Source organism: Nicotiana sylvestris, chromosome 11 (assembly GCF_000393655.2).
Source record: "Nicotiana sylvestris chromosome 11, ASM39365v2, whole genome shotgun sequence".
NCBI classification, from domain to species: Eukaryota; Viridiplantae; Streptophyta; class Magnoliopsida; order Solanales; family Solanaceae; genus Nicotiana; species Nicotiana sylvestris.
The window spans coordinates 142,814,383-142,831,472 of NC_091067.1; the positions used below are offsets into that span (position 1 = coordinate 142,814,383).

General features: G+C 36.3%; 1 protein-coding gene across 1 annotated transcript; it reads right to left on the bottom strand.

The window, feature by feature from the left end:
- Window positions 1-370: 370 nt before the first annotated feature.
- On the bottom strand, window positions 371-10,684 carry LOC104212084 (enoyl-[acyl-carrier-protein] reductase, mitochondrial-like). Its single transcript, XM_009761269.2, has 8 exons — window positions 10,630-10,684; window positions 9,692-9,823; window positions 9,135-9,278; window positions 8,847-9,040; window positions 2,679-2,764; window positions 2,497-2,575; window positions 2,095-2,207; window positions 371-479 (listed from the first exon to the last, which is right to left on the bottom strand). The coding sequence occupies exons 1-8, from the start codon at window positions 10,682-10,684 to the stop codon at window positions 371-373; spliced, it is 912 nt and encodes a 303-aa protein (XP_009759571.2).
- Between the last annotated feature and the right edge of the window lie 6,406 nt (window positions 10,685-17,090).

A 17,090-nucleotide genomic window follows, 5' to 3' on the forward strand; every position in this document is an offset into this window, starting at 1 on the left:
AGTAAATGGAAAAAAAAAAAGATATAAGAAGAAGATTATACAACCAAACAAGAAAGCTTCTGAAAAATACAGCATCACAACATGTGAGATCGAGAAGAATATCCGATAATTTAACTTAAAAATATATCCCAAGACTAGTGCTTCTTTTTTTCATCCAGTATCCGATATTCATATTGGCTCCCGACTAAATCTGGATTTGCACCGAAAATTTTTATATTTAGGATTAAAGTGCTCCCTAACAAACACAACTTCTACCAAAAGCTCGAACCTGATACCTCTGGTTACGGTCTTACTAACTCGACTCCATACTAGTGAATCTATTCTCCAAATTATTGCAGTACTTTGATAATAAAATTACATTTCCCGTGGCTTAGAATTTAAGGACTTGTTTCCCTCGACTTCCTTGTTTTCCCATTGCTTTTTCAAGAGCTGTATGAAAATCATTAAGGAGTCGTTTGGTAGGGTGCATAAGAATAATGCTGAATAAGGTGTATTAGTAATGTTGGTATTAGTTATGCTTGCATTAGTTATGCTGGTATTAGTTATGCTGACATATTTCTTATCAATTGTTTGGTTTGATGTATTAAAGCATTGCACAATTTCTAAAAGAATTGTTTGTTTACAAAAATGCCCTCAAAACCAGTTCACACTCTAACTTTTTAAAAGAAATATATGTTGAGAAATATTTTTATATGAAAAAGTTTACAAAAAATTATTTGATTTGTCTACCTATATTGAAAAATAAAATTAAATATTTATTTATAAAAAAAAATATGCTAAGTATTTATTTATTTATTTATTAGGGGTATAATTTTATTTCTCACTATTTGGATTATTTTGAACTTGCATTAATATACTAACTAACATATTTTAATCAAACATAAATTTTGAAGGACAATTTTGTCTTTAACTAAGCTAATGCATGCATTAAAACTCATTGCATTACTAATACCATTGTTTTTTATGCATTAGTACACTGTCAAGAATCAAGATAATGATATTTTGCTCAAATATCTGGAGAACTAGTACAGTCTCACCTACCCCAACCCCCAAAAATAAAAATAAAAAAGAGAAGGAAAAAATTCGACATAATATCTCACTTTATCTCAGGTCACTTTACTATCACAAAACAATTCACATGTTTTTTTTTTCCTTCCTTTTTTTCGTTTTTGGGGTTGAAACCCCATCAATTATTAGGGTTTCTGTTTACTCGTGGTAGTTGTACAATCATTTAAAATATTTAGACTTACGAGGTATCAGGGTTCCAGCAAATTGTATTAAATAACATCACATTCATATTATTTGTCTTTTAAGATCTCTACACACCCTTACAAAAAATTAAATCATAAGAGTATTAGTTTAAATTAACATTTACCTCTATTCAAATGTCTCACATAATTAATATTTCACTAATTGGATAGTTAAATTTGTAAAAACTATATTTAACGGCATCTTAATTTTCTACAAGGTCAAATATTTCGAGACAAATTTAATTTATTAAACGACTAATATTTGGCGAGGAAAAATGTATTATTTTGTTCATCAAAATGACTGATAAATGTTTTGGTACTCCTTTTGCAAAATGTTGTTTCACTTACCATCACCTCTCCGACCTTCTTAGGCTAATTCTCTACTTTTGCTGACCCTTGTACTATATTAAAAAGTACTTCCTCCGTTCTATTTTATTTAAATTTTTTTCTTCTTATTCTGCTGCAAAAATAATTACATGTTTTATATTTCTTCAATGAAAAGTTTTTACAAATTTTCTTACATTGAACCATTCCTATATCATATATGTGTATGTGTAAATACAGGTACCATATATATTTTATATGGATATATGGATTCATTTTGTTCATTTTAAAAAATAGTTTTAGTTGACATGTTTAAGAACACAAGTTTCAAAAATATTATGATATACACATAACTGTATGACATTTTTAAGATAAAGAATTTTAGGAGTCTTTAATTGTTTCTTAACAATACAAACTAAAGTTAAGGAATTTACTTCTTATTAATACGCTTCATTGTCCAAACTATCCTTTCACGTGAATATGACTTAGGAATATAAAGAATGAGTAGAAAAGAACTTACTCATATTTCAGTTTTCCAGCACGAGCTAGGGCCAAGAGATAATCGATCCAATCCCTATATTTTGCTTGATCTAATTTCCATTCTTGTAACCAGAATCCTTTCAACGTAATATCCTGCAACAAAACTCCCATTAAATATTTTGGCATTATTTCTCCGTTTTAATTATAGTCAAACCTTCTATAATAGTCTCATTTGTTCCGATATTTTTTAACTGCTATAGTGAAGTATTGTTATAGAGGACATATATTATAACATAACATAATAATCGGTTCGGAGAAAAATTTGACTTTTATAGTGAATGAGTGTTATATGGAGATATTTTTATATATAGGTCTGATTGTATATAACAATAAAAAATAATTAATATTTATTAATAGTCCCATTTCTCGGTTTGAAACTAACCTTGAATATGAAATATGAAGTAGAAACAGTAACAGGTTCTTTCGACATCCCTTCATATGTAACCATAGTACCACCTTGCCTGAAAAGAACATGCAATACAGTTAATTATAATTAATCGCTTATAATTGAAAGCTGAAACTTTCAACTTAAGAAGAAAATAAAATTAAGAAAAGTTGTCTCACTTCAAGAATTTCACAACCAAAGTAGCAGCATTGCCACCAACACAGTTCAAACCCAAAATAGGTTCAGATATATCACCCAAGAACATGCAATCAAAAAAAATAATAATAATAAACTAGAAGTTAATTATAATCAATTTATCATCCATGAAATGTAAGGTTAACTTTGTGTATGATAGGGGTGGCAAATGGCCGGGTTGGGCTGAATTTGTGCGGTCAAGATTGGTTAGGTTAATAAATGGGTCATTGCCCAACCCAACCCTAAGTGTACTTGGGTTAAGATGGGCTGAGTCAAGATGGGCTAAACAATGGGTCATAACCCAACCCGTCAACTTGACCCATGTTTTAGAACCATATTCATCTTGCATAAAAAAAGTCTTTTACCTTAAAATGTGTAAGTTGAAATTTTTTTTGGAGGGTGGGGGGTAGGGGTGGGGGGAGAGGGGTTGGAGCGGGTGGGTGATGCAGAAAAACGAAAAAAATAGAAAACAGAAAATTAAATTGTCACCCCTATTGATTACAAAGTTAAATCCAATATACTAATAACTATATGGGTCCAAATCTGATCAAGGGGACCTCGCCTGAAATAAAGAAATCAAGAATCAATTAGGCCGAGGTCGTACTTAAGAAGCAACACTGGTGAGCCAAGTAGCCAATGTCGAGGTGGAGTACTCAGATCGGTCAAAACGGCTAGTTTTAACAATAAGATATTTTAAAGGAATATTCAGAGGAATATTTTCCGTATTTTGTACTTTCATTTGGTAAGGGATGTATCCCATATAAGTAGGAATATAGAGAGAAATAAGGGGCATGTAATATTCATTTTGATAAGTTCTCTCTAGAAAAATCGACTTTCAAGTAACTACAAACATTATCTTTACACAAGATTTGATTTGTTGTTTATTCCAACCTTTCTCACATCAGATCCAATAAAGTATTCAATATCCCCACGTTTTGTTACCTTACATCACTGTCAGAGGGAGAATCGTCCACCTCATTGAACATTTGGGTGAATCATTCCCTTTATTTACATTTATTGACATTTATCATATTTATTGCTTGTCTTCATCCTCTCATTCATTCATAACAATATCATTAAACACCCTTTTTGGCATTTAACAGCTTTAAATGCGGTTTTTAGACTATTACAATCCATCAATCTTGGATCTAGACTTTATTATATTTAACTAGAATTTACACATTATCATTTATTTAAATAGTTTAACAAAAAGGCTTAACACTCTTTCGTCAAACAATTTGACGCCGTCTGTGAGGATTTTCTAGATAAAAGTTTTAGTTTTTTTCTAGATATAAAAAAAACGCAAAACGCACAAAACTTTGCAAAATCTCGTATCTCGTTGTTTGCACATATCTGACATGGCAGACAATGGAGAGAAAAAAAGAAAAGCGATAGCCGATCTCACCGCCAATCTCTTAAACACCATTAATGAAACTCACGGAGAGGACGAGGAGAACGTGACACCAAGCGCCTCGCCTAGGCAAAGTGATTCACCCTCCCCTCTCATGGTAGCGTTACCACTTCTCATGGAAAGGGAGCCTCTACGTCCACCGCAGAAGAAACATCACCAACGGTAAAAAAGCTACTAGAAGCATGGCTAACGAATATACTGAACAGTATACTCGACAAACCCGCTCAGAGGGTGAGCAGAGAGAGTGTGCGAGTCGACATCACCATAACAACCAATGAGCAACACACCTAGCCTCCCTCTACAGGTATCACTCACTCTGTTAATGATGCAGGTAACGACGCCCTCGTTGTTGTCCTTAGAAAAATGGAAGAAATAGAGAACGAGAACAAAGCACTCCACGACCAAATGAGAGAGCATCAAGAAAGGGTAGATAAGATATCGGGCCCCCCATAACTCCTACCAAAGCGGGACGCCAGCCGGTTTGTGGAACAACCGTATAACGACGAGGTCGCACCACATGATATACCAAAAACTTTCAAAATACCGCTATAGTTGAAAATATATGACAGCACGACGGACCCGGAGGATCATGTGACCCACTATGTCACTGCAGTGAAAGGCAATAACCTTGCATAAGAACCGACGAACGGTATGACGAACTCGAAGAAAGTATCATCAGAGGCAACTTCGCCCGAGGGCGAGAACAACATCAGGGGCAGTCCAAACCACCTTCCCCAGTTCGAACCATTCAGTTGATCATTGGAGGAGGCGACGATGCATCCATCAACAGCATAAAGTTCACCACCACTCACAAGCTCAAGTGGTCAATCACATATGAAAGGTATGACGAACTCGAAGAAAGTATCATTTTCGATGAGTCGGATACCCACAGTTTGGTCTTTCCTTACTATGGCGCCCTTCTCATTACTTTATGTATTTTTGACATTGATGTAAGACGTATCATAGTTGTTGATGGAAGCAGCGCGTGCATCATCCATCCTCGGGTTCTCACCTAAATGAAGCTCGAGGACAGGATAGTGCCATGCTGCATCACGTTAATAGGTTTTAACAATGCAATTGAGCGGATATATGGAGAAATCACGCTGCTTGTCTTGGCCGGCGGTGTCACCCTAGAGACCACATTCCACATCATGGATGAGGATACAGCGTATAACGCCATCATAGGCCTACCATGGATACACGCCATGAAAGTCGTCCCCTCCAGTTTGTACCAAGTCATTAAATTTCCACCCCCTGGGGAAATTGAACATCGACCCATTTTACCCCCCCCCCAGTAAGGCAAATCATACGAAAGTTCAACTCTGCAATAAATGATGCAGTTCGTGAGGAGGTTGAGAAATTGTTAGTGAACGGTTCTACCAGAGAATCGAAGTACCCTCAGTGGGTCTCCAATGTGGTCATGGTGAAAAAGAAGAACGGTAAGTGGAGAATGTGCGTGGACTTCACAGATCTGAATAAAGCCTGCCCAAAAGACTCATTCCCGCTGCCCCACATCGACCAACTCATCGACGCCACAACCGGGCACGAACTGCTGAGCTTCTTAGATGCCTATTCGGGCTACAACCAAATCCTCATGGAGGAAGAAGAATAGGAAAAAACCACCTTCATCACCCACCAGGGGACGTACTACTATAGGGTGATGCCGTTTGGGTTAAAAACCCGAGGGCAACGTACTAGAGGTTAGTGACCAAAATGTTCAAAGATCAACTCGGCAAAACCATGGAAGTATATATAGACGATATGTTGGTTAAGTCAAAAAGAAAGGAAAACCATATCAACCACTTGAAGAAGGCCATTGACATACTCATAAGGTACGACATGAAATTAAACCCCGAGAAATGTGCTTTCGGCGTGACATCTGGAAAATTCCTCACCTTCTTGCTATCTCAATGAGGCATCAAGGTCAACCCTGAACAAATCAAGGCTATAAAAAGAATCCCAGAAAATCTAACCAGCAAAAAACAAGTGCAAAAGCTGACCGGTCGGGTAGCCGCCTTATCAAGATTCATCTCGCGGTCCTCCGATAGGTGCCACAATTTTTTTTGGCATACTCAAAAAGGATAATGTACTCTAATGGAATGCCGAGTGCATCAACGCCTTAAAAGAACTGAAGGCCTACCTATCTTCGCCACTGTTACTCGCTAAGGCAGAACCCGGAGAACGTCTCCTTGTCTACTTGGCCGTGTCCAATGTCGTTGTAAGTGCAGTCCTGGTACGAGAAAATAAAGGTACGCAATCTCCTATCTATTACATTAGCAAAACTTTGGTCGACACTGAAATGAGGTACCCCCACCTCGAGAAGTTGGCTCTGGCCGTGGTCGTAGCTTCACGAAAGCTTAGACCTTATTTCCAGTGTCACCCTATCTCGGTGGTCACGACCTTTCCTTTAAGGAATATCCTGCACAAAACCAAATTGTCGAGCAGATTGGCAAAGTGGGCCATAGATCTGAGCGAGCATGATATAACCTATCAGCCGCGAACAGCGATAAAGTCGCAAGTTCTTGCTGACTTCATCGCCAACTTCAGTACGAAGATAATGCCCGAGGTCAAAAGGGAAACCGCCAATACTTCCGCCAACATATATGGCCAATAGGTTTTGTATACCGATGGCACTTCTAATGCATCAGTATCTGGACTAGGACTCGTGCTCGAGGTCCCAATAGGCAAAATTGTCCGCCAGTCTATACGATGCCCTGATATGACTAACAATGAGGCCGAGTATGAGGCCATGATTGTAGGTTTAAAGTTGGCACTCAAGTACAAAGCACGGCGAGTCATCCTTCGATGCAACTCGTAAATCCTCGTCAATCAAGTCACAGGGATTTTCCAAATTAAGGAGTAACTGCTACAAAAATATCAGGTCGAAATTTACAAACTATTACTCGAGTTCGACGAATGCGAACTCGACCGAATACCCCGAGCGTAGAACATTGAAGCAGACGGCATCGCCAAACTGGCAGTGGCCACCAAAAGCATAATCGGAGAGGGGGACGTGGTAACTCTCCTCCATTCATCACTAGACCAAATCGAGGTACAATCTATAAATCTAACTTGGGACTGGCGCAATCGTATTATCTCATACTTGCAGGACGGAGTGCTCCCACCCGACAAAAAAGAAGCCAAGATGCTTCGAATGCAGGCGGCCAGGTACAACATCGTCACGACTTGTACAAAAAAACATTTGGTGGTCCCCTAGCAAAGTGCTTAGGACCAAATCAAACACGGCGCGTCCTCGAAGAAGTACACGAGGGCCACTGCGGAGCTTACACCAGCAACCGAGCTCTCGTCAGATGCCTCATACGAGCAGGCTACTCTTGGCCCACGATGAAAAAGGAAGCTACCGACTTCGTCAAAAGATGCGAGCAATGCCAAAGAAGCAACATTGGTGAGCCGAGCAGCCAATGTCGAGGTCGAGCACTGAGATCGGCCAAAACAGCTAGTTTTAGCAATAAGATATTTTAAAGGAATATTCTCTGCATTTTGTACTTTCAGTAAGTAAGGGATGTGTCTCATATAAGTAGGAATAGAGAGAGAAAGAAGGGGCATGTAATATTCATTTTGATAAGCTCTCTCTAGAAAAGTCAACTCTCAAGTAACTACAAATATTATCATTACACAATATTCGATTTGTTGTTTATTCCAACCTTTCCCACATCTGATTCGATAAAGTATTCAATATCCCCACATTTTGTTACCTTACATCAATGTCAGAGGGAGAATCGTCCACCTCATTGAACATTTGGGTGAATCATTCCCTCTATTTACATTTATTGTCATTTATCATATTTGTTGCTTGTCTTCATCTTCTCATTCATTCATAACAATATCATTAAACACCCCTTTTGGCATTTAACAGCTTTAAATGGGGGTTTTAGACTATTACTATCCATCAATGTTGGATCTAGAATTTATTATATTTTACTAGAATTTGCCCATTATCATTTATTTAATTAATTTAATAAAAAGGCTTAACATTTTTTGGTCAAATAGTATCATTGTAAAATTATTTTCTATTACATTAAAGTAACACAAAATTTAACCAATATAATCAAAGTCACGTTGATGGGTATGTTTTGTTGCTATAGTAGGTAAAGTACAATAATTTAATTTGAGAAATTCTTTTTGACTATACTATCATAGTGAATAAGTAGGAGATCTTTGGAACAATGGTAAAATTGTTTTTATGGGTTCGAGCCGTATAATCAGCTACTGATACTTTCATCAGGATAGACTGCCAACATCACATCCCATTGAAGTGTAGTCTTTTCTCGAACCTTACGTGAACGCAAACTACTTTGTGCATGGAGCTGCCCGTTCACTATCATAGTTGATAAAATTTAATAACTTTATTGTTAGTGAATACAATTCAGTTACTTTAATCTGACAAAAGTAGTTTTGTGACTTTAATTCCTAAAATTTTGTGACCGTGCGTGAAAATTATCAACTCACATACAATCAAAATGAAAATTAAATGAGTTTTAGTACTCCCTCCGTTCACTTTTACTTATCCATTATATAAATATATTTTCATGTTTACTTGTCCACTATACTAAATCAAGAGAAAAATATTTTTTTTTTTGTTTTACCTATATTATTAACTGCTCATTCCCCAAATCAATTCCCAAAACTTTTAAAAATACTATCATTATTATGAATAAAATTGTAAAGTTCAAAGATGACAACTAAAAGTATACTAGGGAGTATAATAATACCAGGAGATTTTGGCACGTTTGACATCCAACTCTTTCTCAGTAAACACCTTATCAGGACCAAGTTTCATTAATCTTTCTTTAACTTCATCAGATCCTGGCTTATCTCTTATGATATTAATGCTATGAATTCCACGAAGTCGAGCTAGCTGAATAATACATTGCCCCGTAATGCTTGTGGCTCCATTTTGCACAATCGAGTCTCCTATTTATGGAAATTAAACACATAAATTAATGAGTAAAAAAGAGAGGGAATTAAACAATAAAACACTAAGTAATTAATTTGACAAATAATTAACCTGGTTTTAAAGTAACAAACTCATCGAGCATTCTCAAGGCGCTCACTGGATTAACAGAAACAGTGGCAGCATATTCTATTGGGGTGCTTTTATCAATTTTGTGCCACATACTTTGTTCTTGTACAATGTACGTTTGCCATGACCCTGAGCACAACATAAAGACAATATTAATTATATTATCGCATTTAATTTATATATACTGATTGTGCAAAAAATTTTGACATTTAGCACAGTGTAATGTAGCTGGTTGTCTACTTTATTTAAGAGTTATTAATTACCCTCATTATAGACAAATTTTTGGTGCTACATCTTTAGTGTTATTTGATGATAGTACATAAATATTTTATACCGTCAGTGTATATAAGCTGCACTAATCTTACTTCCTGCAGAGTAAAAGCAACTCACCATGGACTTGTGTTACGCGCACATATATATATATATATATTCAAATATACGTCGTGCATCTATTGCTTTGGTATAAACAGTAGGTGTGTATAAGTTTTTACCGAAGAGTGAATCTATGTAATATTGTAATTATAAGACACATAAAATATTACCTTGAATATAAGGAAAACGTATAACCAAATCTCCCGGGGAAAGAGCCTTAACAGCAGAGCCAACAGAATGTACAATTCCCACCCCTTCCCCTCCACCGACTGTTGGTAGTGGTGACCGGTCTGGATATACTCCTGTTGATCAATTAATTATTCAGCAAAATACATGGGAAAAAGGTTAACTATATTCTAATAATATTCAGATGATAAGATGAAAAATGCTAAGTTTTCGATTGCAAAAAGATCATTAATAAGGGACCAGATAAATCAAAGGTAGAAATATAATAATGTATCATTTTCTTTGTGCTAGAAAGAAAAGAGTATACACAGTATATCACATAACATGGAACAGGGAGAGTACCACTCCCTCCGTTCCAATTTATGAAGATATTCGAAATTTGTGATCCTAAATAAATCAAAAAGGGGTCTAGGAAAAGCTTCTTATTAAGGGTAAAATTGTAAGCAAATGCGAATTTAGGATTTGAGTCTTATGGGTTCCTACCGTAATTTCAGATTAATATGCAATAATAACTGGGTTCACAATTAGATATTTATAAATATTTAGTGAATTTTTAAATATAAATACAGAGTCTACACAAGAGTTACTGGTTCCCGGGAACCCGCATTCTATGCTCTAGGTCCGCCCCTGATTGTAAGTTTAAACTAAATTATTTTCAAATTGAGAAAATGAGTCATTCTTTTTAGGACGGACCAAAAATGAAAGAGGTTCACATAAACTGAAACGGAGGAAGTATTTTTTTAGCAAAAATAAAAATAAAAATGAGTACTATTTCACATAAGCCTTTCTTTATGAAATATACGTGATGTGCAACAAAAAGAATTAAAAAAAAAATGCCAACTTATAAATTTTGATGGCTTTTTATCTCCATTCTCACTAATTTTTAGGGGTGGCAGTTTGAGCCCGAGCCCATTCAACATACCCAATTCGTTTAAGGTTGGGTCGGTTATTGTTCGATCATTTGTTGAATTGTCCATCTTGACCAACTCATCTCAGCTCATCTAAAGTTGGGCTGATTTTAGCCAAAATTGATTTACAAGTAACTTTACTAAAACATATTTAAAATAATTTTTTTTTGTTTGATATGTTGTATATGACCAAAACAAAAGAAAAAAATTTATTTTGGTAATTAAACAACTTATAAGAAAATAACGTTCATTATTTAAAGATTGGTAAGAGTTGAGCGGGTTGCGCTATTATCCAAAATTTAACCCATATTCACCCCATACATCTCAGTCTAAGTAACTTTTGGACGGATCATTAACCCACTCATTATTGACTCAGGCTATTTTGACATGTCCAAAACTAGTCCAACCCGTCCATTTAACACCCCTGGACTAATTGCTATAGGCAAGATGATATGAGTCAATTTGTCTCGAGCGCCATTATATACTCAGACCTCTCTATAACAGCATTCCTATATAAACAGTACTTCATTATAAAAGCCAAGCTTTTTACGAAATCAATTTTTGTGTTATGTCATAATATGTGTTCTTTATAACAACAATTTGCTATAATATCAAACAATATTCGGAACAAATAAGGCTGTTATAAAGAGGTTTGATTGTATATTGTTTGACTTAAAAGATATTGAAACTTTTTTGAACAAATCAATCAGAGATGAAAGGGTAAATCTTAGCCAGACATAATAAATTCCAGACAAAGAACTAACAGCATGAATCATACGTAGGAATAAAGAGAATATAAATGATCTTATTGTGATTTAAAGTTGTATCTCCCATCAATCGATGAGGAGATTGCTTTACATACTTTTCTAGAGATTCATTCTTCTCTCTCAAGAATAATAGAAGAGAGCTATTTTGGTTTTTTTCGAGAGATAGCTGGAGCAGCCCCCTTTTTGAAAGCTTTCCCTTGCTATATATAGTCATGACACCCTTGCCCTTTGTTTGGCTCGACGTCCTCTTGCCTCCAATGGGTCTTAGTCATGATTTTAGGCGCCGTTCTTGTCAACTCGTCGGATGCCGGGAAAGGGACATGGAGCGGGTTATATTATCTTTCACTACTCGGTCACTTAGGCGGGATGTTGGTCAGCTCGGTCGTGATGATCATGTTTTGACCAATACATATATTACACCGAACATAATCAGAATTGGTGATTAACTGACTTGGCCAATGCAATGGACACACTTGAACGACACCTCAGATCCAATACGTACTTAATAAATTTAATTCACACTGATTGTGTAAATATTTGCATAAAATTTTAAATCTTTTCTAAAATACTTACTTACCTCTTACCTTATATTTTGGTATGTTACTTATGAGAGCGAAACAGAAAAAGAATAAAATATTTATGAAATCTCTCGAAACAACCAAAGGGTAAACACTCAAATTTAATAAAAACGAAACTAAGCAAACATATGTTTCAAACCCGATTGTAATTTAGAGAAATATATATTTTTAGTAACTCCTAAAAATAACAACCATTAAAATATATAATTTTTTGTGTCTATGTATACTATATATAAAAAATATACATATTTTATATACTTTTCGACTAATGAATTAGTTTCAAATGACCAGTCAATTTTGCATTTTGTCCATTAATTTATCCGATACTATATAAGGATAAGTAACAATACATTTATTACAACATTGTGGTTACAATTTGGCAAGGATGCTTCCAATTTTAAGTAATTGGCAAAGAATAATTTTTAAACCTTTATGACTTTACTATTATAGTACGTAACATTTAGTTACTTTAATATCACTGAAAACATTTTATGACTAAATTGTTATAGTGGATAAACTTTATTGACCATAATTAACTATCATGTAACTGTTCGCTTTACCGTCCAACAATGTATCACTGGAAAAAAAAAACTTCTAGTCTCCTAATATAAATTATTGATATATCATTAAGTAAAATCTCTTCTGATCACATGCCTATTGTATCAAGGAGACTGATTCCTATTATGGCCTTTTTAATCAATAAAACAAAAACATCTAATGTCTTATATATATATATATATATATATATATATATATATATATATATATATATATATATATATATATATAGTGTGTGTGTGTTTTTTACCCGATGAGGGGTATAAGGGAGTTTTTTTAATTTAATTGACATTAATCGAAATTGAATTATTTATTTTATTTCAGAGTCGCCACTTGGAATAATTTATGGTGTCCCAAGTCATCGGTTATTTTTAAAATCTCAAATCGAGGAAAATTTGACTTCATTTAAAGTCTGCGAAACCAGAAAGACTAGGTACAGAATTCTGTTAACCCGGGAGAAGGTGTTAGTGTCACATCCTAAACTACCCCCTAGACGTGACTAGCACTCAGCTAACACCACTCGTCAGGCGAACCAATTCCTGTACTCTTAACCTTTTATATAAGTACTAAAAGAAACACGTACATGTCCAAATGCATTAAATATTACTAAATATGAAATAATTATTCGACTAAAATTATAATTTATTTATAGATCTAAAGAACAGTCAAATAATAAAACTCTAACCCAAATTTCATACTAAGACTGTGGAGCATCTAATAGAGTAATAGAAGTTTAAGTGACGGGCATGCAAACCCACAAGAAATAATAGACATAAGATAGGTAGAGCTGAAATAGCGGCCTCCACGAATAATGCGGCGGCTCACCTCAGTAATAGGATCCATTCAGCGAACTCGTTAGCCACTAGCCTCGCCCTCAGCAACAGTATCTGCATGGACATGCAAGTAAGGAGTGAGTTATACGTAAATATAATCCAGTAAGATCCTCGACCCGCCACTCTGAATACCTCTGGGACAAGTGTTAGAAAATACAAACATACAACAAGCACAAAAATAATATACATAGAAATCTTTCACCATATAATTACTCTATAAGGTCCAAACAATTATTCAACAACAATACTATATATATCTCAACACAATCTACCCTAAGGACTTGCCATTAACGGCAGTGCAGGAAATTAACCAAACACCCCGAGTCCACGACAACATACACAATGCCCCAAATCTACTACGGCGGCATACACAATACCCTAATCTACCACGGCGGCATACACAATGCCCCAAATTTATCAGAGTAAGGTTTCTATAGAGGTTTAGACTGGTACCCTCAAGCTGACAACTTGAGGGGGAAAGGCACGGAACCGTCGATTGCACCGCTGATCGACTAGTTTTACCGCAAATACGCCTTTCCGAATTTAAAGGGTGATATATAGGAAGAGTGCAAATACTCATCAAGTGTTTCTATAGGATTGATTACGCGTGGAATATGATGTTGTGCATGATTTATGCAATAATAAATAGCATATTGTCACGTATTTGCACGTTAAAATGATAAATGCGGTATTTAAATTATTGAAAGACAGTTAAGAAAGAAAATAAAGAGACAAGTCAGTTTTAGGAAATAAAGGAAATCATGAATGCTTAAGAAATAGGCAATAAAATACAAATAAGGGGGAAGGGGAAAGAGTGCACATGTATTAACAGAACAAAACATGCTTAAGATTAATTCATAAAAAAAAACTTCGTTATGGTAAGAGCCTAAAATATCCCCAGTAGAGTCACCATGCTGTCGCGCCCCCTTTTTTCTTGCGGAGTCTGGGTTTCGACATTTCTTTGGGACAACTCATTTCCTTTTGGGAATTGGATATGGAATTTGAAGAGTCGCCACCTAATGGATTTAAGGTGCGTTAAGGCACCTAAAGCAAATAACTCATAAACCGGTTTGCATTACCAGAGATTGGGTAAGGGCTCGAAATAACCTTGAGGGGAAGGTGTTAGGCACCCCTCGAGGTCCACAACGATGGGTCCTGGCCAAACTCAAATTAGGTGAATTAGTCTTATAAGCAAACAAAGAAATTTAGACAAATAGATATTACGTTTAACACAAGGGGTAAAAGGGGTCCTAGGTTTTTTAACCTATAGGATCAATTTTGTGCAATACTTGGTAATCGTCCCCAGGTTGGGGTGCTACACATAGCATTAGCGCACAGGTCATCATATCCTTTACTACCCGATTACCCTCCCCTTATTTATTATTACCTAAGCACTCTAATAGTATCCAGTACATGCGTTATGCGTGAATTATCCGTCCCTTGCCTGTGGTCCTGGAGGTTTTTAGGACCTTTATTTAAGGAAGTTCTAGACTCGCCTATGTTGTTTAAAAGGAGAAAACTAAGCGACAAACAAAAGTCAGATAGGACTATCAAATAAAGATGCAATTAAAGGCTCATATCTACCTCCACAAATAGGCAAACAATTGCACGCCTCAAACAAACAGTTTTAAGCAATTTAAAAGTCCTATACCAGGATATCTAGATGAGCACAACATATGCAACATTTTTATTAAAGCGGGCAGCAAATATCTAATCAGTTTGCCTACTGATTTTATTACTTCTTGAATCTGGACAGTTTCAAGTGACAGAAAAATAACAGTTTTAAACCCCGAACTCATGCAAACTACAAGATTTCCTAAATGATAAACGGACATGATTTTTATAAACCAGGTCTCTAAGCTGTAAACTGATTACTAATTTTAGCGGCTGATTTTATCTTAAACCCTGTAGGCATAATTTCTAAGTGCTGAAACATGTTGAAATCCTATATGCATGAGTTCTAAGTGCAGAAACTGATTGTAAAACTTATAGACATGGTATCTAAATGCAGAAACTGATTTAAAACTTTATAGACATGGTATCTAAATATAGGAACTGATTTAAACCTTATAGGCATGACATCTAAATGCAGGAACTGAATTAAAACCTTATAGACATGGTAATTAAATGCAGAAAGTAATTTAAACCTTTTTCGCATGGTGTCTTAATGCAGGAATTGGTTTTAAACCTTGTAGGCATGGTTTCTAGGCGAGTAAAGCATCAATCAATTGCCAAGCGAACATCAACAAGGAAATTCCTAGAAACATGATTGCTAATGCACGCATGAAGGTTTGAAGACATGACTATCGATGCAAAATTGAGTAACGACTTAGAAGCAGGTTTTCTGATTATGAAAATTCAGGATTCAAGGAATTAGATGAGTCATATAGGCATGGTTTCTAATGCACATAAGTAAACGAACATTGCAGCAACCTATAGGCATGATTTCTACACGTTCCTAACAAAATATATAAGAAGCCCTCCTATTTTTACTAATAACCCCAATATCTGTTTTACAAGGAATTATTATTACAAACCAAATATAAATGAATTACAGAATAGAACTGCTATACTATAGGGAGCCTGGATAAGTCCAAAAGTATTCCTGGAAGCCATGCCTTCGACCAAGTCTGAAATATGCCAATATTCTCATAGTACATCCAATGGTTTTCTGATGCGTTAAAGTTCCCAAAGGCCTCAGGGACTCTGGGAAATGCTCACACCAAATAACTTTTACAGAAATATTTTTGTGAGCAAGTTTTGGAGAGCTAGCCCAGTGTGTCAAAGTTCAGAAGAGTCTCGTGGACTCCTAGGCAGTGCTCACACTATAGGGGCAGGACCCTAGATGTTCTAAGAGTAGGAGTTGAAAACAGTTTGGATTTTCTGGGGTAAATAGGAACAAACAGATTCATTTCAACACTTGGGATTCAAACAGAGATTCCAGTAATCAAACTGTAGCTTGATTCCTCAAAAGTCCTGATTGAGAACAACCGGTGTCTGGATTGGTATAGTACTAAACTGGATCGAGCATGATGAAGGAGCGGCAACTTGTCACCGATGATCGAGCCAGGTCAGAGCGGGCCTTCGAGGGATGTGTTCATCATAGATCTTCGGGACAGGCGCTTGAAGAGACCTATGTCGGGGGTTCTGTCCCTCTAGGAGGGTTTGATTGAGCGAAGGTGGTCAGGCGTGATGCCCGGTTTGCTTATTGCCGATGCCACGAAGGGCGAGGCTGGGGCTGGTAGGCCGTAACCCTTTAGGGGTGGAGCGTAGATTTTGCCACTTTGTATTTTGTTGTTTATAGAGCATGTTTGTAGATGGAGAGCGCACCTTTCGTGCATATATAAAATAAGATAAATCTTTAAGTTTTACGTCCTTTATATCTCCTCCCGTATCACCTTTTATCCGATGGACTGGTTCCCATGTTTTGGCGGGATCCTCGTGGGTTCGGAACTGATTATACAGGCCCGGGAGCTTTCAAGCGTGATCTTTGATACAAGCAGGCGTTGGGGCCTCTATGTTCTGCCCAGCTGTTTTTAGGCTCAGTTTCTGAGTCAGGCCTTTATTTGTCCTTCGATCTTTTGTGCCCGAGCGGGTGGATGGTGATTGCTCTCATTTCTTTCCCTTGAGTATTTCGCTGTTTCAGCTATTTTGGGTCTAGTCTCTGAGTCGCGTTGCGATTCGAGCTTTAATTGACCCTTAAGTTCTTTCCTGCCTACATGGGCGGACAATGATGGCC

Bases quoted from the DNA above. Each gene is read 5' to 3' on its own strand.
- LOC104212084 (XM_009761269.2), bottom strand. From the start codon at position 10,684: ATGGACAATTCAACAAATGATCGAACAATAACCGACCCAACCTTAAAC. The intron at 2,765-8,846 runs ATCTCCTGGTAT...TTTTTTGATTGC, and splicing joins TGGATGTCAAACGTGCCAAA to ATGTTCTTGGGTGATATATC. The intron at 480-2,094 runs GTAAGTTCTTTT...CACCTTATTCAG, and splicing joins GCTGGAAAACTGAAATATGA to CATTATTCTTATGCACCCTA.